Below are 23,159 nucleotides of genomic sequence, written 5' to 3'. Positions count from 1 at the left end.
TTTTGCTTACACGGAAATATTAGATTCTCTCTTGTCAAACTGAGAACTTGTCATTGAATTAGCTCTTTAGACTCTCCTGCAGCTTTTTTCTTTTCTTTTCTTTTCTTTTCTTTTCTTTTCTTTTCTTTTCTTTTCTTTTCTTTTCTTTTTTTCTTTTCTTTTCTTTCTTTCTTTTCTTCTTTTTTTTTGGAAACAATTTGGAATCTCTGGTGCCCTTTCAGACCTATTGAAACAGAATCCTTGGAGCTCCCCAAACTGCTCAGCACTCTGCAATCCTGTCCTGTGTTGGGCCTAATGCCATGCATTTCCCATAACAGCACTGCTCCTATGCACAGTGAATATGATCCCAGTTGGCATGGAGGCTAGGACCAGGCCGTTGAGCCGAATGGGTAGATATGCCTGCTAGTTCTTGGAAATGGAGTCCTTCCACCTGGAACAGAGGCAGGGAGGCGACTGAGATGAAGCAAGTAATCACCCTGCACCAGAGGTTGTCATAGGGCTTTACATCATTGTATCATCTAATTGTTATGGTAACCCTTGGGGGGAAAAAAAAAACAGTGAAAAATTCAGGAACTTCCCAAGTGTACCAATGGGGAAGTGTACCCTGCTGTCAGGAGACCTGGATTCTGGTTCCTACTTGCAGTTATTTGCTGTGTGACTTTGGGCAAGTCACTTTGATTGTGTGCCTCAGTTTCTGGGATATGTAAGCTGGGGTTAATAGTTAAAACCACCTCGTGTGTTCAGATGCATTCAATTCTGAATCTGAAAACTTTTGTGCAGTACAGTTGAAGGACATGTCTGAATTCTAGTACCAGCTCTGTTTTGAGCTGTGCGGGATATGCGTTGCCGGGAATAAGTCTCCTTGGAGCCTCTTTTTGCCCACTTTCCAAATATAGAAACTACAAAGAATAAAGCAAATTCATTCCCCAATTCGGATCACTATTAATATTTTGACGTGCGCTTTTCCTAGACATCTGTGTTTACACACACACTTATACCCACTCATACTTACAGGCACACAGTTTTACATCATATAGATACATGGTTTCTCTTGGTAAATTTATCAATATGTTGTCATCTACCACACTTTAGAAAAAGGAGTTATAATCTAAAGCCCTTGGACAAATGTTCTTCCAGCTTCTTTCTTTCATCTTTTATTCCAGAAGTAGATACTGTTCAAGAACTTAGAGCACATTCTGTGATTTGATAATTGGGGATGCTGAACCTTGATGTTGTTGGCTCCTGAGGGTTTTATCCGCCTTCCAGGGCCTTCTCCTTGCTGTGTCTTTGCAAGTTCTGGATGGTCACAGAGTACTACCCCTACTTCTCACTTCCTTCCTTAGCTTGGACTCTTTTCTCTCTGAGGATTTCTTAACCTGGGTCCATGCAGATAATAACATGGAGTGTGTGAACTTGAATGAGAAAAATTACAGCTTTATTTTGATTAATCCCTAACTGAAATATAGCCTTTTTCTTCCATTATAAAAGTAGGTAGAGTAAATCACAGTAGTATTAGTAGTACCTATGTTTTTTCCTTTTCTTGCCAAAAGAAATCAGTTTCATTTCACGTTATAATTGTTGCAGATATTTCAAATTGTTTATTGCTGCTTTGAAATGATAGTGTCTCTCTTAGGCTAGATTTCATGTCATGAAGTAGTGAAGAATCACATGCATTCAATCACAAATTTACTTTTTAAATGTATGTTTTTGCTTTAATATTGATTTTCTTTAAATTCCTGTGTGATTTTTTTTATCATTTTCATCCTCATATACTATTTTTTTATTTGCATTATTCCATGGGTTTCACCAGCCTGTCAAGATAATCTGTGTCACAGAGACAGTTAAGAGTTTCAGCTTCTAAGCAATAACATCTTACCTTGGCTTCGTTTGCCTCTTCCAGCTCCAATGCCACTTGATTCATGAAGCTTTCCTCTGGCTCTCCAAGGAGAAAAAAAAACTTAACTTGCCTGTGTTCTCCTAACACCTGGTCCCCCTTTTATAGCCCTTAGCACATTCTTTCCCATGCTAGGTTGAAGAATCCAAGGCTTATTTATCTTTGCAGCACTCTGGGGTCAGGTACACAGTAGGTGCTCACAGAGTGTTAAGTGATTGATTCACTCAGCCTGAAGCTTATTTCAGCCTCAGTTTAAGGAGTGAGCACCTTCTGACATTGTCTCTCAGAATTTTCCCTTCTGGAAAGCCATGTTACATCATCCTTGCTGGAGTCAAGAAAATCTTTGATCTGATCTTTTTACTTGGTAGGGGAGTTTTTTTTTCTAGATTCCAAGAATAATAACCGTGAGACTTATCGTAGGGCAATTTAAGAAATGTGCCATCTATTTGCCGTAGCTTTTTGACCCAGAGCAACAAACAGTGCGTTGTGGGAATGTCCCCTTTTCTGTAGACACTGGCTTTTCTTCCAGGGCCACTCGGGGTCCACATGGAACTCCTGCATGGAAGTTCCACCTTTGGGGCTTTACCAAACGCAGAGGGCGTGAGTCATCTTTTCCACGAAGGCGTTTCATATGCCTGTCAGTCAACCCCCAGGTTTCCAGATGCCTACTCTGGAATCTGAATTCAAGCAATTCTTTTTATAAACTACTATTGTTTGCCATCAGTAATAATAAGTTATCTTTGTGCAGTGCTTTATTGGTTATAATACATGTCCACATTTGATGTGTTTGGTATTATTCTCTGGCAGGCCTCTGAGAAGGGTTGTGTAGGATTTATTGACCCCTCCATTCACCGATGGGGGTCCTGAGACCCTGGGAGGAGTTGGAGGTCATGGAGTAAGTTGTAGAATAGGACGCAACCCGGCTCTCAAGTGTCTTCTGCTATAGCACGTGGTCTGCAAAGAGCTTGTGTGCTTTTCTGCCTTTAGACCTCTTTCACAGGTTGCTGGGGTGAGTCTGTTTTCCCAGACTAGGGTGAGGGTAGCTGTTTTCATTCCTCTCTGGGCTTCTCTGCTCTCCCCTTGGAGGTTGGAATGGGTAAGTACATGCCCCATAGGTCTGCATTTTCCAGATGTGAAGGTTAGGCCTTGCCTCGCTGGTTCTTAGGGTCTGTGACGGTGTTCCTTGCCAGCTGAGGGATCTCTTTAAAGACATTTGTAATTATCCTGTTATGTGAGACCCTGTCTCTAGGAAATAGCTGCCCGTTTCTTGTTAAGTGTCTTTTCATCAGTGCCCTCCGCACAAGATAGAGGGACAGATAACTTGGTACAGTGCTGCTATGAACCAAGCTAGCATGGGGAGCTATTGTTCAGTTTGCTTATTTTTAATATTTTTTCCTGCACTCAAGAAGACATGGTTACTTTTGGCCAGTTAAGTCAGTAATGGGAGGTGGTATAATTTTTGTGTAGGTTTTTGCTTCTCCGGAGACTAGTGTTTGAATATCTACAGCGTGTGCCGAATCGTGTAAGCATTCATTCATAAATTCGGTTAGCATAGGTGGGAACACCTACCGCAGACTTGTGTTAATTACTACGCTGTGTAAGTGCATCGGGTGGTGAGTAAGAGAAGCAAGGTCAGTGCTTCCATGGGACTAACATGCTCTGGGGGATTCAACAAGAATTAAGTATGCAAGTACGTAGGGACACACGCTGTTAAAAACGGAAGCATGGAAAGTTATGATGGAGGGTGAAACTGGGTAGGCTGGAGGGGAGTGGGAGAGGAGGCCTCGGTGAAGCCGAGACCTTTGAAGGAAAGATGAGTCGGAGCCAACCATCTGAAAGGAAGACTTAAGTCAGTTCAGAGTATTCCAGGAGACAGCACAGCAGGTACAGAGACCCTTAGACGGGGGTAAATTTGAAAGCAGCTTTCCGGGCTGCTTAAATGATAGCCAGTCTGCTTTGGCCTGTCCAGGGAGGAATGGTCTCTGTGCAGATGCGGCCTGAGCGGGGAGGAATGGGCTTCCTGCAGGTAGAGGTTTCCCAGGTGGACCCTTTGGCTAAGGCCCTTTGGCTTAGGGCCTTGCTCACAGTATGCAGGGATTAGCAGGGAGGAGGACAGTGTAGAAAGGTTGGATTATAGGTTCTCAGAAGGCCCTTTGTAGTCAGTCTGTGAATCTCTGGTTTCACCCTTGAAACAGTGAGTCCTGTATTAGATGACTTACGGGGTCAAACTGCAGCTTTCATGAGATGATACCAAGGCTTTCCTTGTGTCTAGCCCCGCTCAGTTCCCAAAATACTTCTATATGGACAGCTCACAACCACCTTCTGAAGTAGGTGTGGTGTTTGCCCCTCACAGAGGAAGAAACCCAAGGACAAGGGCAGTAAAGTAACGCACAGTCACTAAACGGTTGACTCCATGGGATCCAACTCCAGTCTGGAACCTCAGGCTCTCTCCAGGTTCTCTGTGTTATGCTCATTCTAAAAAGCCTTCCCCCGGGCCCTTGCTGCCGAGTCCCAGGGTGTGGAGGCAGTAGGATTTCTGGTCCAGAGAGGGGCTCGCGGGTCAGCAGGAGGAACCCAGCCAACAGGCTGCGAGTCTGCACGTGCCTGGTACCGATATTCAACTTGTAAGCACTTTGCAGGCTGCTTCAAGACCACCCTTTTAGCAGCCGCAGCTGTTCTTAATAGCAGCTGCTTGTGCGGATTGTGCTGTGATTAATAAAGGAAACTCAACACTTTGTTCTTTCATCTGTGCCCTCGCTGTGCGCGGCGCGCTCCGGGGCGGGCTCTGTGTGGGGTTCGGACGCAGGCTGGGCCGCTGGTGCCGGGCCTCGAGGTCGGCGCTGCCCTGCGGACGCCCACGGGCCTGGGCGGGGGACGGCGGGTGCGGGGGGGGGGGGTGAGGACGGCGGGTGCAGCCGGCGGGCGGTGAGGACGGCGGGTGCGGGCGGGTGAGCGGGCGGTGTGGACGGAGGGTGTGAGCCGGTGAACGGGCGGTGTGGACGGCGGGTGCGGGTGGGTGAGCGGGCGGTGTGGACGGCGGGTGTGAGTGGGTGAACGGGCGGTGTGGACGGAGGGTGTGAGCCGGTGAGCGGGCGGTGTGGACGGAGGGTGTGGGCGGGTGAGCGGGCGGTGTGGACGGAGGGTGTGGGCAGGTGAGCGGGCGGTGTGGACGGCGGGTGTGGGCGGGTGAGCGGGCGGTGTGGACGGCGGGTGTGAGTGGGTGAGAGGGCGGTGTGGACGGCGGGTGTGGGCGGGTGAGCGGGCGGTGTGGACGGAGGGTGTGAGCCGGTGAACGGGCGGTGTGGACGGCGGGTGCGGGTGGGTGAGCGGGCGGTGTGGACGGCGGGTGTGGGCGGGTGAGCGGGCGGTGTGGACGGAGGGTGTGAGCCGGTGAGCGGGCGGTGTGGACGGCGGGTGTGGGCGGGTGAGCGGGCGGTGTGGACGGCGCGTGTGGGCGGGTGAACGGGCGGTGTGGACGGCGGGTGTGGGCGGGTGAGCGGGCGGTGTGGACGGCGCGTGTGGGCGGGTGAGCGGGCGGTGTGGACGGAGGGTGTGAGCCGGTGAACGGGCGGTGTGGACGGCGGGTGTGGGCCGGTGAGCGGGCGGTGTGGAGGGCGGGTGTGGGCGGGTGAACCGGCGGTGTGGACGGCGGGTGCGGGTGGGTGAGCGGGCGGTGTGGACGGAGGGTGTGGGCCGGTGAACGGGCGGTGTGGACGGCGGGTGTGGGCCGGTGAGCGGGCGGTGTGGACGGCGGGTGTGGGCGGGTGAGCGGGCGGTGAGGACGGCGGGTGCGGTTGGGTGATCGGGCGGGTGTGGGCGGGTGAGCGGGCGGTGTGGACAGCGGGGGCAGCGGGCGGCTCCCCTTGGTGCCCGGGTCAGGGATGCTGCGGGGACACGGTCACAGCCCCCGCCCGTGGCGCCCGCAGCCCTCCCCCGCTGCCCTCCCCGCCAGCTTGCCTGTTGCCGCCGCCCCCTGCCTGTTCCTACAGAACTTGGAGGATAGTCGCACTGAAACAACTTTTGACCACGTCGCGGGCACAGTTGTAAATACTTTATACTTGACCTAAGTTGACCAAATTAGTCCTGACCACAGCCCCCGGAGAACGGTTACTCCTCCGATTCCTACTCTCTGCCGGCAGTCAAAAGCACAGAGAGGTTAAACTGTTACCCTGTGCCCCCGAGGTACTGGTAGACTGGGGACTCCAACGCTGAGACCCAGCTTCAGGCAGAAAGCGGCACATAATTAACAGCTTTCTTGGGTATATCATCAAACAAACAAACAAAAAAAACCCCTTTCCTCCTGCAAAATGGAAATCACTGATGGAATATTACAGTTTTAATTTCATGCTGCTAGGAAACTTGTGAATTAGCTGGCTTGAGTGTCTCCCTCTTCCATTTTACAAAAGTGGAAACTGAGGCTCAGAAAGGAAAGGGGACTTAAGCATCCTGAACACTGATTTTAGTTTTGGGCAGAGTGGGGGTTATAAAAGTGTGCAGAGAGCGACTGCTTCCTGAGAAAGGTGCTTACCTTTGAGACCTGGTCACTCAGTAGCCTCTGCTCCCCCCGATCCCCCCATTGGAAGGAAGGGTCCTCCTGGGCTTGAAGGGAGGCCAAGTCCCTGAAGCAGAGCTGTGTTTCAAAGTCGGGAACATTCCCTTGCTCCAGAGAGCCACCTTGTGTCACTTGCAGTGTTCTTAACTGCTATAGATGAAGGACACTAAATAACCTCGTTAAGGCCCAGTGTATTTCTGGCCTTTCGTGTTTGCCTTTGTCTTCCAATTGTCCCTTGTCCCTTCCTGTCTGGTTTCTTTCCTGTGAAGTGTGTCCTTCTCTCACACCTATGCTGTTTGCACAGCTCCAAGCGTCATGATGAACACGGTTGCCTCTGAACGGTCTGTGTGTTGGCTGGGTGGACCGCAGGACGCTGGGCCAGCCTGTGATTGGGAGGAAGTGATGCTCAGGCGCAAGGACGCCTTCTTGGGACGCAAAGGAGAACCACCACTACTGTCCCTCCCTTCTGCTGGGCTGAGGGCTCAGAGCCTTAGGAGGATGTAGAGAGTTGTAATAGGATTCAAAGAATCATAGAGGAGTGAAGCCAGTGGGGATCTTCCGGAGATCAGCTCATGTATCCCAGCATTTTGCCCACAGGGAAATTTAACCCCATGGTAGACGGTGGTCAAGCTCAAGGTCAAAGTAGTGGTGGTTGGGAAATGTGTCCCAGCTGTTGGCCAGGGGTTCTTTCAAATGATTTAAAATAATTGACCCAGAGACTCCTGGGTAGCTCAGCAGTGGAGCATCTGCCTTTGGCTCAGGGCATGATCCTGGGGTCCTGGGATCAAGTCCTGCATCGGGTTCCCTGCAGGGAGCCTGCTTCTCCCTCTGCCTGTGTCTCTGCCTCTCCCACTGTGCCTCTTAGGAGTAAATAAATAAAATCTTAAAAAAAAATCATTAACCCATTGAATCCTCACAGGGATCTTGTGATGAGGGTACTGTTACCTTCCCCAGTTTCCTGATAAGGAAACTCTAGCAGTTAAGTCACTTGCTCCAGCTGGTGATAAGAGCTCCACTCCAACCCAGGAGTTTTGCTCCTTCCCCCTCTTTGCACCTTTCCAAAACAGGAGTAGCATTACTTTCTCAGGTCTGTATTGATTGCTGACATCTAGACATGAGGTGGCGCTGAACGCTGAGGGGTGGCTGGAAGGGATGGGAATAGTGAGCAGGATGGAGAAGATGGTGATCCTGCTACCCTGCAAGCCAGTGGCTCATACGTTTCTTCAGGCTCCTGGTCCAGAACCTTGTCGTCATTCCATCATTTAACCTTCCTTGGCAGCCCTCAGGACAAACATTCTTCTGATGCTTGTGGTGGTTGTTTATTGAAAGTCCTTTCTGTTAAGTCTCATCTTATCCAAGGTCTTCTCATTTTGAAAGAAAGAAGGTGTGTCCCAGCTAAGTGATTGATTTAAAGCTGTATAAAGGTCAACTGGGCCCTTGATACTAAGTAAATTAGGGCAGTTTTATGAAGGCTTTTTCCTCTTCTCTCTCTCTCTCTTCCAGTCCCATCCCCCTCCCAAGTGGGTTTCATTCCAGATTTAGAACATTTAATTAGGACATAGTTAATGTAGTCTGTTGTTGTGGGGAAAATGGGGAGCAGATCTTTTTTCAGTGAAAGGTAGATGCCAAATGCACTTTGAAATCAAAAAAAATTTTTTTAAAGATTTTATTTATTTGAGAAAGAAAGAGAGCAAGTGAGAGAGCACAAGCAGGGGGAGCAGAAGAGGGAGAGGGAGAAGCAGGCTCCCCACTGAGCAGGGAGTCCGATTAGGACACAACCCCAGGACCCTGGGATCATGATTTGAGCTGAAGGCAGACACAACATGCTGAGCCACCCAGGCGCCCTGAAATCAAGATTTGTAAATTGAATTGGGTTTTATATGAACCAAGGCATCTGCCTCTTCAGTCTCGTGCTGTTTTTGAAAATGAAGAATTATTAAAGTAAATAAACCCATCCAATTTCCCTGTTTTGTAAGGGCAAATGTTTGTATGTTGACTTGTCTTCACCACTGTCACCGTGCTACAAAGTCAGTTACCGGGATGAAACCACTTCTTGAGATCCCAGTGCTTATGCTCCAGAGGATTGGAATTGGAATCCTCGGAGAAGCCTCATTCCCAGCCTACTTACTCATAGATTTCCTGTGGTACAGTATGGGTGGGAATGGGAGCATCCTGGTTTGGTGAACCCATCTGCACAATGCAGCAACTCATGGGAGGGGATTTTATGATCTCTAATTCTCGGGGAAGAGAGGACTGATAGGAAATGATTTTACTCAGTGTTTGTGTCATTCAAGACCAGCTGACCCCTGTTCCTGTCTCCCTGGATCCCATCCTTATTGCACTGCCTCTGCCCTGGGGATTGGTCCTGCCCCCTGCGACTGCAGTTTCTCCTTCTGAGACACATTCCTGCGTGCATCCTCAATTTTTTCAACGGAGATCTTGCAGGACCTCTGCAACAAGTCCTCTGCGGGCCAGTGGACATACAACGCGGGACAAACCTTTGATGTTGTTGATACAAGTATTAGGAGGAGATGGACAGTGAAAAAACAAAACAAAAAACATACAGTTTATGATCAAAGTCCTTCAGCAGAACACGTTGCTGGGATTTGTCATTCCTTCTCGAATTTGACATGGTTGGCCATTCTCAACTCTCTTCCCGTGGCTTCAGTGGCAACATACTCTTCCTGCTGGTTCTCCTTTTTCTCGGTTTTCCGTGTAGAGGACAGACTTGAATTGTTTTGGCCAACCCTTGCTGACTGGTTTGTCTCTGACCTACCTCACAGTGCTATTGCTTGTCCCAGCCCAGAACTCTTTACGGCCTCTTTGACAGCTCCCCTTGGGTGACCCAGCGGTGCCACAGACTGAGTGCGCAACGTGAATTGAGGCTGTGGACCAGCTCCTCCTCAATCAGCCACAGCACCCTGCACCGAAGGGCCCACACTGGAACTTGGCAGTCCTCCCGAGCTCCCCGCTCCTCGTCCTGTCCCAGAGCTGACGAGGAACCTAGGCCTGTCAAATCTGCCTCCTCCTTTAAGACCCCACTTCCTTCTTTGCATTCCCCTCCCGCCACCCGAGTGGGGGCCACGGCCATCTGTTTCCTGGATTACTGCAGCAATCTTCTTGCTGGGTTTTCCGTTCCCAACCTTGCATTTTTTTTCATCCATTCTCCGTGCTGAGTCATCGTTAAGTATGCCTAGATCGCTCAAGGGCAGCCCATCATTCCCCACATGAAGTTCCCACTCTCCAGCATATTTCATGAGGCCTTTGGAGACCCAGCTGCTCACGTCTCTGGCATCCCCTGCCAACCTTACCAGTTATTTCCTGTATACGTGCTAGGAGGTAGGCCCTGGGGGAGGCGCCCACGCTGCCTTCTCTCTTCCAGTGACATCCCACACCTTGTGAGTGGGACTCCTTGCTCTCCTGTGGCCTCTTTGGCCTCATCTCCTCAGATGTCCTCACTGACTTGGTTTCAGTCACGTTGGCCTTTCAGTTCTTGGGAAATACCATGTTGCCACCCACTGAGGCCCTTTGCTGGAATGTCCCATCCCTCCCACCACATGCCCACATAGCTCGTTAACCTCTATTGCCCGGAAGACCTCAGCACCATCAAATCAGCACTTCTTGGAGGTCTTTCAGGCTAGCCTGGAACAAGCCAAATTCTCTTAAACTGGCATTCTTACCTTTACAGATGTCTTAGCCATACTGGTCAGTTATGAATTTGCAATTATTTGTGCCGAATATCTGATTTTTCCCAGTGCCATAAAAGCTTGATGATAGTCCTTGGTGTATCTGTTTTTGTTTCTCTTGTTTTGCTTACCTGCAGTAGGGTTGTTCAAGAAATATTTGGGAGGGGGTCTGATAAATATGGGCAGAATCGTTGGCTATCTTGCTGTCATTCTAGCAGTTAGGTGGTATACGGTTCATGATGAGTTCATGATGGCCATGTGGGTAGTGAGTAGTGAGTTTTGAGTATATACCTTGGTGTGGTTAGGGGGGTTGTCTGTCTTCTCCAGTCTCTTAACTTCTCTGCAGCATGTAGTCATGGAATTAAAAATGTGGACTTTAGAGATTATTTCCAGTCTTTTTAGAACATGACTTTTTTTTTCTTTCCAGTGAAAACAATTACAAAGATTTAAATGATAGTGGTTATATTTTTACTATCAGTTTGTTGGGGGGAAAATGAGTACTTACGGAAAGCTACAATGGATCTAGTTAACCATGCAAATAGCTTTCAATTTTTTTGTAATAGCATCTCCATGTATTTGAAAAATAGTAATGTGTATGCATTAGAGCAATGCTTGGTGGGCATATGAATTTATAGCACCAATGACTCCATGTATCTGTGATCTCTTAGGAACTAGCCATTTAGTCGGGCTCTTTATTTTACATTTGCATCAGATTTAGAAACTGGCTACCTGTGAGCTCAGTTTTCTCTGTATGTATTTAATTTGACCAGCATAGTGTTTTTAAAAATGTAGAACAAACACTTAAAAGCTGGGAGATTTTTCACAAAATCAGATTTCTAACTTGAAAAACTAAAAGGCCTGGGCCTTATTTCCTATATGGCCATAATCATCTGGTACTGAACAGTAAACGCCTCCTTTAGAAGTGCCACACTTTTCTTCTCTTTGTCCTGGGGCTCTCTTTTCTCTATTCCTGGATAGCAAGTGGCCAGTAGGATGGGACCTAGAAACCTAGTGACCTCACCCCTGGGTGAGGAATGCCTCTCCTCTGCATCTCTTCCTCTGCCCAGGAAGAGCCGTGCCCCAGAGTCAGCGAACCTGGGTCCTTGTCCCCTTGCTGTTACTGACTAGCTTGTTGATCCTGAATAAGATAGCCCGTGTCTCCAAGCTTCAGTTCTGTCATTTGTCATCTACTTGCAGTAAATACCTCCTGGACCCCCCAGAGTTGATTGGCCTATTAGCACAATGGGACATGTTTGTTATTAACTCCCGTCTTCTCTTTCCTTGTCTTTGGCTCTCTTTCATGGAGGTTAAATTATTGTTGCACCTCGATGTTCATCTTAGGAATACAAGAAGGGAGCTAGGGGTTCTTCCCTCCTTTCTCTTCCCAACCATTTTTTTACCCCTATCCTGTCTAGCAGCTCTGCTCCTTTCATTCCATGTCCTCTGCGCTTGCGGGGTGTCCCACAGCCATAAGCAAGCTCCTTCAGTGACATGTAAGACACATCAAAGTTTAACTCTAAATGTCAAAGAAGTGTAGTTGCATTGTTGCCTGTTGAGATACTCCGTAACTAGCCAACAGTGGCATTACTAATGTCTATGAAACACTAACAGGATACTAGGCTAGCAGGGAGGATTGATTTAATTTTCAGTGGCATTGTCCTTGTGGGCAAAATCTGTGGTTCTGTGTTAAGTCGTACTGTGTGAAAGAAACAGTACCAGTGCTTTTGTCCTTGTGGATCTTCAAGGGACGGTAGGCATCAGTGCCACAAAATAGGAAATAATAAACAGGAGTGTCAGCCTCTGGGATTTCATGAAGCAGGGTGGTATGGGAGAAAGAAAGAATGTTGTCTTGGGAGTCTGCAGACCGGAGTCTGTTATAGGATAGCTGTGTGATCTTGGGCAAACTATCCTCTCCGAGCCTGTTTCTTTGTTAATAAAACAGGGATAACCGAATACATTTCATCTTTTAATTTTATATGGAGCTGTTGCAGGTTCGGTTCTAGACTATTGTAATAAAGCAAATATCACAAGCAAGTTAAATGAATTTTTTGGTTTCTCAGTGCATATAAAATTATGTTTATACTATACTACCGTCTAAGTTGTGCAGTTAAGCATTATGTCTAAAAAGACAATGTGCACACCTTACTTAAAAAACACCTCATTGCTAAAAAAATGCTGTCATCTGGGCTTTCAGAGAGTGACAGTAACTGATTACATGCCATCATAGCAAAGGTAGTAATAAGGAAAAAGCTTGAAATATTGCGAGAATTACCGAAATGTGACACACAGACATGCAGCGAGCTGGTGCTGTTGGAAACATGGTACCCATAGACTTGCTTGATGCAGGGTTGTCACAAAACTTCAATTTGTTTAAAAAAAAAAAAAAGTAACGTGCAAACTGTAGTAAAGAGAAGCACAATAAAATGATGTGTGTCTGTACATGAAACTGTCCTTCCCATCCATTTTTTCACTGAAGTAGGATTAGTCCGTCAGCTTGTGAACAGAGAAGTAGCATAAAGGTGTCTGAATAGAGGTCTCGTATGATTCTTTTTGCAAACATTTGGGCTCCACGTTCTCCTGAATAGGTAGAATGAAACTCCCTAGTGATTTTTTACATTTTGCAAGTAAACCAAAGTAGATGTTCCAGGAAACCAAAAGAAATCTTTTTCTGCCTTTTATTAGTTTCCCAGACATTTCAGAGAAGGGTAGGATTGGCCAAACAGGATGCTCATTCCAGCCACCACATAAACCCAGTTCACGAGGCCATCGGGTGGCGGGGAAAAGAAGCCCCCATGCCACAGCGATGGGCTGCCTGGATTAAAAAAATTGAAATAAAGTTGAGATTTTAAATTTGAAACCTATGAGAGGGAGAGGGAGATAATATAGGGGAGATGGGCCTGGGAGCTGACTGGGGTATATGCTGAGGTGTGGGAGGATGTGGCATTCTTGCTCAAAAGTCTACATAGGAATTTAAGATTGCATTAATACTTTTGAGAATTTAGTGGCACCTGAGTAGCTAAGTGGTTGAGTGTCTGCCTTCGGCTCAGGTCATGATCCCGGGATCAAGTCCTGCATTGGGCTCCCTCCTTTCTCCCTCTGCCTGTGTCTCTGCCTCTCTATCTCTCTGTGTCTCTCATGAATAAATAAATAAAATCTTTTAAAAAAATACTTTTGAGAATTTAGGGTGGTGCTAGAGGCTGGGCACCTGCCGGTGAAATGAAGGAGGTGGGCCCAGGACCAGAAATAAGGGTATTAAGAAGAGACTTCTGCTCCTCCAGGTTTCTTGAAAAGTGGGGGCCAAGAGAGAGGTCCTAGCAGGTCCCCCACTCACTTATCCATCACCCACCCTCCAGGAATTGGTGACTGGTTGTTTTGGAGACAGTGTTGGTGAACTTGGAGTTGATGATGAGTTGGATACCAAATGGGATCCTGGAGAGACTGAGAAGAGCTTCCGAATGTTCTCTGAGATGTCAGACAAAGAGGAGATTTCTTACTAGTGCCTTTCTTTCCTATTAATCTTACGTGTTTTTGTGGTGATTGGGTGAGAAAAAGCTGGAAGGAAGCCTTTCCTTAGAGGGAGAGCTGCCCTATGAAGTAGATGTGCGCCTCCTCCAAATGCCCGCTCCTGTTGCTCAGGCTGGGAGATGGAGGGGTGGGGTGCTGGGTGGATTGGGAAGATGGTTTCTTAGGGAATGGAGGGGTGGAGCTTCATCTCTGGTTTTAGGAATAGAAGCAGAAGCTCTGAGAAGGACAAACATTATATGGTCTCATTCATTTGGGGAACATAAAAAAATAGTGAAAGGGAATAAAGGGGAAAGGAGAAAAAAATGTGTGGGAAATATCAGAAAGAGAGACAGAACATGAAAGACTCCTAACTCTGGGAAACGAACTAGGGGTAGTGGAAGGGGAGGTGGGCGGGGGGTGGGGGTGACTGGGTGAAGGGCACCGAGGGGGGCACTTGACGGGATGAGCACTGGGTGTTATTCTATATGTTGGCAAATTGAACAATAAAAAATTAATTTATAAAAATAAATAAATAAATAAATACCCTTTAAAAAAAAAAGAAGCAGAAGCTCTAGTAACTTCCTCAGAAAAGAAATGAGACAACATTGTGGGCCACAGGCAACGAGTTTGTAAAGTTCTGGAAGCTTTTAAATGCTCTTGGGTTTGTTGCTTCCATTACCCGTTGTCTCGCTGCTCTTGTGAGAGGTAGAGACCTCTGAGATGAGAGGCGTACTTGTCTTCAGCAGGAGCCAGGTGGAGGGCTGGGAAAAAAGCTGGGGAGACCAGGTACTCAAAAACCGTTGGGAACAGAAGAGCCTGGGGAGGGGGGGTTGAGGAAGGGGCCTCTGCAAGGCTAAGAATTGCTGAGGATGCTTCCCAGGTGTTTCAGGAGATGGAGGGTGGTCCTGTGATACCACAGGCATTTGAGACCGGCCCACTAGCTTACTGGGTTGTCTTCAATAAAGCCACTTCCCCTCTCCAGCACTCACTTTCCCTTCTATAAATGAGGAAATTGGGTTGGCAGGGTCGATGATTTTAGGATTCCTAAGTTAGAGCCCTCTCTCTTATTGATAGCAAATACATCAAATAGCTATACTTTTGAAGTTCCTGGAATAGACAAGGAGGTTTGCTGAGGTAGTTGGGCTTGGGGGGCAGTTATTTTTCCAGGGAATGTATGGAGAGCAGTTTCTGTTCTCATTTGAGGAAGTCATGGCGTCACATCACACGACCCATGGGGAAGCCCGGCTCCCCTCCCGTGGCTCCCTGCAGGGTGACTGCCTGTGGACTGGAGGGGATGCGGCCCCTGTTAGGGGTGGGTGACCTGGCCCCTTCTGCTGTTAGTGGTACAGAGATATAAGGCTGTGGGCTCTGCGCGCTTTGACGACCCCGTGGAAGCACCAAGAAGGCAGCTGAAGGTGACAAGCCCAATATTTTCGTGCAAATTAAGTAGGACACCAAATGCAGACTTCATCTTAATCTTCTTTAAATACTTTCTGCTCATTCACCCAGATCCTGTATAACACCATTTCAAAGTTTCAGAGGTGTCTAATACATTTTCTCCCTTCTGTAATAATTCTAGGCCCATTGTGTAGCTCCATTAGAAACATTAGGGTAATTGTAGGGCTACTTTCTGCTTTTCATTTGCTATAATGCTAGCCCTCCATCTGCCTGTTCTAGCCACATTAATAGGTAATGACTGGAAACTAAAAAGAATTCAGTGGACTCCTAACTTAAGATTTTTCTAAGCCTTCCTCCCTTGCATTTACGTGCTACTTACTACAGGTGGGGAGGGTGATACATGGGGATGTGCTTTGCGTTAGGAGATGAGAGACCCTGTTTCCAAGTGGGGACACAGTTGTCTGAACTCGCTGTCTCCGGTGGACGTGAGGACCAGAGAGCCCGTTGGGTGTGAAAGCACGTTGGAAGCTGATGATGGATGGACAAGTGCCAAGCAGTGGGAGTTGTTAGCACAGTTCCTGAGGTGTGAGCAACAAGGGGCTGCCACTTTCTCATGTGCTTCTGGGCGGTCTCATATGTGTGTTTTGTGAATTGAAATTTTATACTTAATATTTGGGCCGATGATTGGTATATTTATTGTACACGTCATTGCATACAGAATACATTTATCCCCAAATTCTCTGAGGTAAGTGGTTTTGCTTTTTTATATCCTACCAAGCATTTTGGGTGCAGATGGGGTAAGTTATATGCCTAGAATCAGATTAAACTGTTCGAAAATACTTTGCTAAACTTTTTGGCTTGTGTTCACAGCCTTTGGAGCTTTTCTTTTCTCATTTATCACATTTTACGTTGGAAAGACTCTCACCACCTCTGTAACAATAATAACAGCTGACGTTTATTGCAGCTTGCCTATGCCAGCACATTTTACAGATGAAGAAAGCGAGGCACAGAGATGTAAATAGCTTGCCAGAGGTTACACAGCTAGTGTGGCAGGCCCATCTGAGCTATTTCTGTACCACTAGGTGTAAAAGCATGCTTACAAGCACTGGCTGTGTCCTAGGTGCCAGGCTCTGTGTAAGTAACAGTCATTTAGAACCTTGTCTGGTGGCACACCCCTGTGAAAGAGGCCCTGGGAAATGTTCCGCAGGCGAGAAACTCCTATCATCCTTCCTCACTTCACAGTCCCATTTACAGCATCTCCCTTTTGCTTTTCTCTTACAGATCTGGAAATGTTAACCTCTTAACGGTGCTTTTTACTCTCCTAATCTAGCTGTTCCATGTCATCTGTCTGCAGCCTGAATTTGGTTTGTAGACCTGTCACACTGGGCCCTGAATGTATTTAAAACAAACACGAAATTGGGTCAGGTGACAGCATCTAAAAATTCAGGTGACTATGAAAAAAAAAATCTAGATTTAGGATTTCTTAGGAAACACTGTGGCAGTATGGGATTTGCTTATCCACCTACCTAGCATCAGACTACTCCCTCTAGACTGGAAAGGGCTTCCATTTTTTTTTTCTTCCTATCTCCTTTCTCCATCCCCTACCTAACTACCAGACTGTGTGTAAAGTATACAGGAGTGTATACTTTATGTAAGAGAGAAAAGTGAATAAAGTTGGGCATAGAGAAGAGTGTATGTTGAATTGAATTACAGTTGGTGGCTTAAGAAATAGTCTCAGTTTGGTAATAGAATATTTGCTCTTTGAGAGCTGACTTGTTCTCATGATAGTTTTTGGGCAGATGGATGTATTAGGCTTATCTATTATTTAAGGGAAGAAAGTTTCCATCCCTCTGCTTGAAGGTTTATGACTCATCCAAAGCTAGAAGATGTACTTAGACTTACTCTTGATAAAATGACTTTTATTGGACTAGTCAGCATTTGGGAATATGAGGAAACTATTTTCTTTAAAACAAATCATAGACTTGTTGAGTTAAATGAGATAATGTATGGGAAAGTACTTTGTGTATTACTGAGTATCGAGCCATTGGAGATGTTCTTGGGAATGTTATCACCTTATCATCGTTTCAAGCTTATGACAGATGTTGAAATCTTTGCCCTCCCCCACTTTGTACCTTGCTCCACAAGCCACTTACCCTGTCCGAGCCTTTTTCATAGGTATATAGAAATGTGGCTGATGTGGTCTCCCAGAACCCAGTACAGTGCCTGATATACAGAAGGTACTCGATATGTGTGCCAATAAGTGAAGAAAAAAAATACATAGATAAGGGGATTTTTGAGACCTTGCTGAGCACATAAAGCATCAAGTAGAGTGTCAGCATATATTAGCTTGCAGTTTTTAGTCTCGACTGTTTTCTAAACCTTTCTCCTAGACACGGGCTAGGGGATGATCTGTGTTTTTGGATGAAAGGAACGGGGAGGGCTGGCAGGTGTGCCGGCAGGCAGGTGACAGAAGGCCACAGAGCCCCAGGCTGTGTGTGAGACACTGGACAGACAGAAGCAAACTCATACAAGTGCCAGAGCTGCTCTGTTGTGCTGATCCCTGACCTTTCTCACCCAGAGCTTGCCACAGGCAAAGGATTAGGCAGGGGCAGCATGAGTTCAGACACATGGAATTCTGGACCCAGAGATTAAACTATTGGAAATAACTGTCAGATCTAGAAGGGCCCTTCACAGTCAATCAGGCTCATCACTCTCATTCCTAATGTGATGTAGAGATGTGCAAAGAACAAAGAGCCAAGGACCCTAGAGTTGGAAAGTTCTGGTCTGAATTTCTCGGTTGCCTTTTCCTATGTGACTGTTGGCATGAGTCTTAACTTCCTTGACCCTCATTTCACTGGATGTTTGTGAGGTTTGAATTAAGTGTAAAGCACTTAGCACTATGCCTGATATGGATTTGGTACCAAAGAAAAATAGTGACCCTCGTTGTCATGGAAAGGAAAGGAAAGGAAAGTGTAGAGAGACAGGAATGGTTGGTGAAATGTAGTGGCTGTCCATGTAGAGCTAGGGCTGGTACCTCCCTGTGTGAGGGTGCAGTGGGGAAGAGGGGGTGACGTGGATGGGGAGGAGATGTGTGTTTATTATGGCCAAAATTGAGTTGCCTTTTTAGAGAGTGAGCTAAGACAAGCATGCTTAGGAATACCAAGGCAGGACCTTATCTACCTGTTGGAGATAAAATGGTACATTGAATTAATTTGAGCAGGAAGCTTCCAGAGGAACTTTTACACAGGTTAGAAGATGATGTGTGTCTTACATGCTAAATAAATCTGTGGTTTCAGCTTCTGCTGAGTGGTGATTTTGTTCTTTGAGATAAAGCATTAATAAGTGATGAAAATTATCTCTAAAAATACCAGAACTTTGAGCACATCAACCATCATTTTCCCCCACTCAAGACAATCTTTGAATTTTTATTAATATTTCAAAAATCCCCATTTTCTCTGCTCTCTCCACTGTTCTGCCTAGATGTGATATTTAGGGACTTCTGAGAGGTATGTGTATCCTGTGTCAGTAGGCACCTGCCACGGATGACGTCAGGGTGGCCTTTATGACTTCATGCCATGTTCTTACACCATATATCATTTTTGCTGAAATTCACTTGTTTCAAAGGCTTTTTACAAGATAGCACAATTGCTTGGTTTCACATCTTTGAGAATTTATGATTTTGTACCTGTGGAGTCAGGAAGAGGCATGGTATGCCAACTGTTAACTTTATAGGTAAGGTTTTTGTCTTTAATCATTGCTTACAAAACAGACTGCATCAGACTTTTTCAATACCTGGAAAACCATCATGCGGGAAGCTCAGGTTTACCTTTTGTTGTGTTAGGCCATTAGGCATTAAAAGCTAAGCCTGCCACCCTCTAAAGCTCCACCTTTCTTTAAAGGACAAATACAAGCTCTTTGTTTATCTGGTGTCTTGAATTTTCAAGGTTCACTGAAATCCTGATTTCCCAACATGTAGAGTTGCAAACACTAGGAGAATTCTTCATTCTTTTATTTCTGATGGGAATTTCCCCTGACAACTGTGATCTGTGAAAATAAACTACAGAGTGATGAGACTTTGTGCTTGTTTGCACATCACTTCACCATTAACCAAGCTATTTTTGTATATTTGATCCTCATACCTCTCCTGTGGCGGAGGCAGGACCATTCTTCAGTTACTTATTCCAAGGAGTTGTTTTTCCAGAAGGATGTCAAGAAAAGGTTGCTCTTGTTTTTGTATATTCTGGGAATAAAGAAAAGTGAAATGTTTTTCTGACTAGCTGTAGTTTCAGAAATCATATTAGACATTTCTCATTTCTTAAAATCCACCCTTCACAGAAAAGACTTTTCTGAAGCCAAACATTAGATTGAGTTTCTTACTGACTGAGCAGCATTTTCATTATTTTATTAAACTGAGTGCTAAGTCTCTGGATGCGAGTATTCAGGACCTGATGTCTTTTTACAGAAGATTTTTAGACCGGGTTTAATCTTACAAATGGTAGAGTTATTCCTTAGTGTGGATGAAAACTTTTGCCATGATGTGTTACTGTTACGTTGCCCATTTGGCAAATAATGCACAAAATACTTTTCAAGTTTTGGTACTTTGGGTGCATAGTTTTCATTTCTCTGTTCATTTTGCAGGGTGGAGGAGTGACAGCTTTTGGCTTGGGCTTGAGCCATCCTAGAACAAGCCTCTAGAAACTGTTTTTAGGTATGTGTATGTGTGTGTGTGTATGTGTGTTTATCATCCTGCCATCCACTGCAGGGCCAGGGCAGATGGGGCCTGGCCTGGGCGGAGGTCTTGAATTTTCCCTGCAGGCTGGAGTCTCAGGGAAATGTTTATGGCACTAGGCACCGACTTTTAAAAAGAATAACCATCACCCCCCCCCCAAAATAAAAAGAATAACCCATATTAAGTGCAAATTAGGTATGAAGTGTGAAATGAGAGATCAGGGCCAAGAAACCTCTTGGAATAGCTAATTCATTGAGTTTCCTTCTCCAGGGAGCTTCAGGAGTCTGGGCCTCTGCATTCCACTCATTCCAAGCCAAGCACTGGTTTCGGTTCTCACATGCTCCAGTCACTCGGTTGGTATTTTTCCTTCTTCATGTGTTACACACACCAGTATTTTAAGGCCCAGCCTGAAAACCATTTTAATAAAGACCTCTTAATCCTTTTGTCAGGATTCTGCTCACTCTGAATGGAATTAATGTGTGTGTGTGTGTGTGTGTGTGTGTGTGTGTGTATATGTGTGTGTTGAGCAGATAAATTACATTTTAATTTTTCTGTTCATTTTTCCACCAGACTATACAGTCCTGTTTGTGGAAGGTGGGACTGTGTGGGGTTTTTTCCGTACCCCACCCCATAGCGGGTCCCTGTGTGGACTGTGTGAACGATGAGGGAGGGACGTGGTGTGAGCTGTGCCTCTCGACTTTGGGGGACTTGGACCTGGAGATCACAGGGCAGAGGCCTTAGTGCCTTGTCCTTTATCTCATTCCTCACTGAGAGAGGCGGGAATTAATACTTCGGGAAACATTTTTTTTTTTTTTGCCAAGAGGGGAGGGATTTAGAAGCTTTTATAATTAGATTTCAAAAGACAGTGAGTGAAGACAAAGCATTTTAGGTGAAGAGTAATTCATATAAACTGCGTCGTGCTTCCTGGCACTTAGCAAGCTTTCAACAAATGGGAACTGTATGATCACATGGGAATGGCTTAATCACGTATCATACTGGCTAAAGGAGGGAATCCTCAATTATAATCCCTGCCCTCTGGGCACGCCTCATCTATCAGATAATAGAGCACTCTCTGAGGATAGAAGACTTTGGTCACGTTCACCGATGACCGTGAAACATTAGAGGAACTAATTGTGTTTTGTGGACAAGATTTTTGTATGAGTAGAAATTTTGTTGTTGTTCAGAGATTTGATGGTCGTTTAGGAATGTTCATGCTTAAATGGATTTTCTCTTTTTATCAGATGGAATTTACTAGAGTTTCCAAGATATCTTGTTCCTCTTAACCTTCTTACAGTTTGTTAATGATTCCCAAGTGTTGCCTTGGCTTCTGAACTTTGACCTTTTTTTTTTTTTTTTTAGTTTAGTCATTACTTCATAGATCCAGGAACAAATCTATCAGGGCAGTAATTTTTCCTTGTTGTTTAATGAGTTTAGATGTATGGGGCTGGCCCTGAAAAAAAACCAACCTGAATGCTGGGATTCTTCTGGTTTTGTACTGTCTGCTGTTTTGGGGGTTAGCACTGAATGGATGGTGACACTGGTGCTGGGGTGCGAAGGCTGGGGAGACCTTTCTGTGGAACACAGCAGTGTTGGAGCCATTCTGGGCCCCAGAGAAGCAATCTAAAGAAAGCTTAGCTGGCTTCTCCCCTTGCAAATGCTTGCTTGTTGCCTTTGAGTCCACTATTGGCCTTGCTACTCCTTGTGTGACCTGTGGGCTTGCAGCATCACCTGAAAGCTTGTGAGAAACGTGGCGTTTCAAGCCCTGTCCCAGGCCTGCTGAACAGAACAGGTGTTTTAACAAGATCTCGAGGCAAATTAGTTGCATGTTCAAGTTCTAGAACTACAGCAGGGGAAAGAGGTCTGAGAACTGTTAGCACTTGAAAAAATATGCTGGTTTTTATTTCTGCTTAAAAGTAAAACAGCTTTGAAATGTGTTTTGGTTGGGCTAAACCTTCATTTAAGACTTTTTATTTTGGAGAATTTCAAATATATAGAAGTAGGGCGACCAGTATAATGAACTCCTATTTACCTGTCACCTACCTTTAAAACCTATCAACCCAATTAATTTTGTTTCTCCCCCATCCCGTCCCATCCTGGGTTATTTTAAAATAAATTACAGTCATATAAATTATCCCGAATATTTCTTTTTCCCTTTTTAAAATTTGTGGTTAAATATACATAACATAGGGGCACTTGGGTGGCTCAGTCAGTTAAGCGTCTGCCTTCAGCTCAGGTCTTGATCTTGGGGTCCGGGGATCCAGCCCCACATTGGGACTCCCTGCTCAGCGGGGAGCCTGCTTCACCCTCTTCCTCTGCTACTCCCTCTGTTTGTGTTCTCTCTCTCTCAAATAAATCTTTAAAAAATATACATTACATAAAACTTACCATCTTAACATCTTGAAGTGCACAGTTCAATGGTGTTAAGTACACTCACATTTTTTTGCAACCAAGCTTGAGAACTCTTTTCATCTTGTAAATCTGAAACTCTATAAACATTAAACTTCTTTTTCCTCCTTAACATAACCACAGTCCCATCACATCTCAAAAAAAGTTACACTAATTTCTTAACAGTATCAAATACCCAACCAGTATTCAAATTCCCCATATTGTAGTTTAAAGAAACCAAGGCATTCAGTTCAGTGTCGTCTCTCTGTGAAGTCGGTGGCCTTGTTTGCTCAGTGAAGAATCTAGAGGCAGGGGTGTGGTGGGGGTTGTTCTTTCCCACCCGGTAGCCTGGCAAAATTTTGTATGAAGACTTTGTAATTTCTAATATTCTTCTATTTTTGGAAATCGAGAGTCTTATAGTTAAAAAGCATGGATGTTTGATTAAGAACGAAGTCTGAGTCACTCATTGCTTCTTAGAATTGGGCAAAATATTTACTCTTTCATTATTTCAGGCACAAGATTTCTATGAAAACTGAATTAAATTGGAATACCATATAGCAATTAGAATGAATGAAGTAGTCATGTTTCCCATGTGGATAATTCTCAAAAACTGTTTAGAAAAGCAAGTTGCAGAATGATTTGTGTACCATGACACCGTTTATTTAATGTCAAACAAAAAATACTATAAATTGTTTATGATTACACACATGTAGTAAAGGCGTGAAAACATGCTTCAGAATGACACCTGCACATTTCAGGATAGCAGTCCCCTCCCTCAGTGACAGGAGAGTAGCACAGAATAACTGTATCTATAGCTTTTTACTATCCAAAAACCTGAAAGTGTAATGAAATGTCAAGCATTGCAAAAGCTGCCTGCTGGGTATTCATGGCATTATTTTTGTTATGTATGTTTGGAAATACAGCACCAGGAAGACTTTTTCAAAACTAGCCAGTTTCTGTGCAAAACTTTTATAGACTCAGGTACTCAAAAATGTTATTAGGCATGTTTTA

The 23,159-nt window shown here is 45.4% G+C and overlaps 1 protein-coding gene across 2 annotated transcripts in view; it reads left to right on the top strand.

Annotated features, from left to right (window-relative positions):
- Positions 1 to 23,159, top strand: part of MB21D2 (Mab-21 domain containing 2) — a 108,050-nt gene that overhangs the window by 5,381 nt on the left and 79,510 nt on the right. Inside the window, exons 2-3 of one of the 2 annotated variants that reach the window (XM_038583709.1) lie at positions 19,673 to 19,742; positions 20,034 to 20,116. The exons of the other annotated variant lie outside the window; for it this stretch is intronic. Of the exons in view, the coding sequence (XP_038439637.1) occupies positions 20,101 to 20,116 (16 nt within the window). The 5' untranslated portion in view covers positions 19,673 to 19,742; positions 20,034 to 20,100. The remainder of the gene's footprint in view (positions 1 to 19,672; positions 19,743 to 20,033; positions 20,117 to 23,159) is intronic. 2 annotated transcript variants of the gene reach the window in all.

Source organism: Canis lupus, chromosome 34 (assembly GCF_011100685.1).
Source record: "Canis lupus familiaris isolate Mischka breed German Shepherd chromosome 34, alternate assembly UU_Cfam_GSD_1.0, whole genome shotgun sequence".
Taxonomy (NCBI): domain Eukaryota; kingdom Metazoa; phylum Chordata; class Mammalia; order Carnivora; family Canidae; genus Canis; species Canis lupus.
This window is presented reverse-complemented; position numbering and strand designations above follow the sequence as displayed.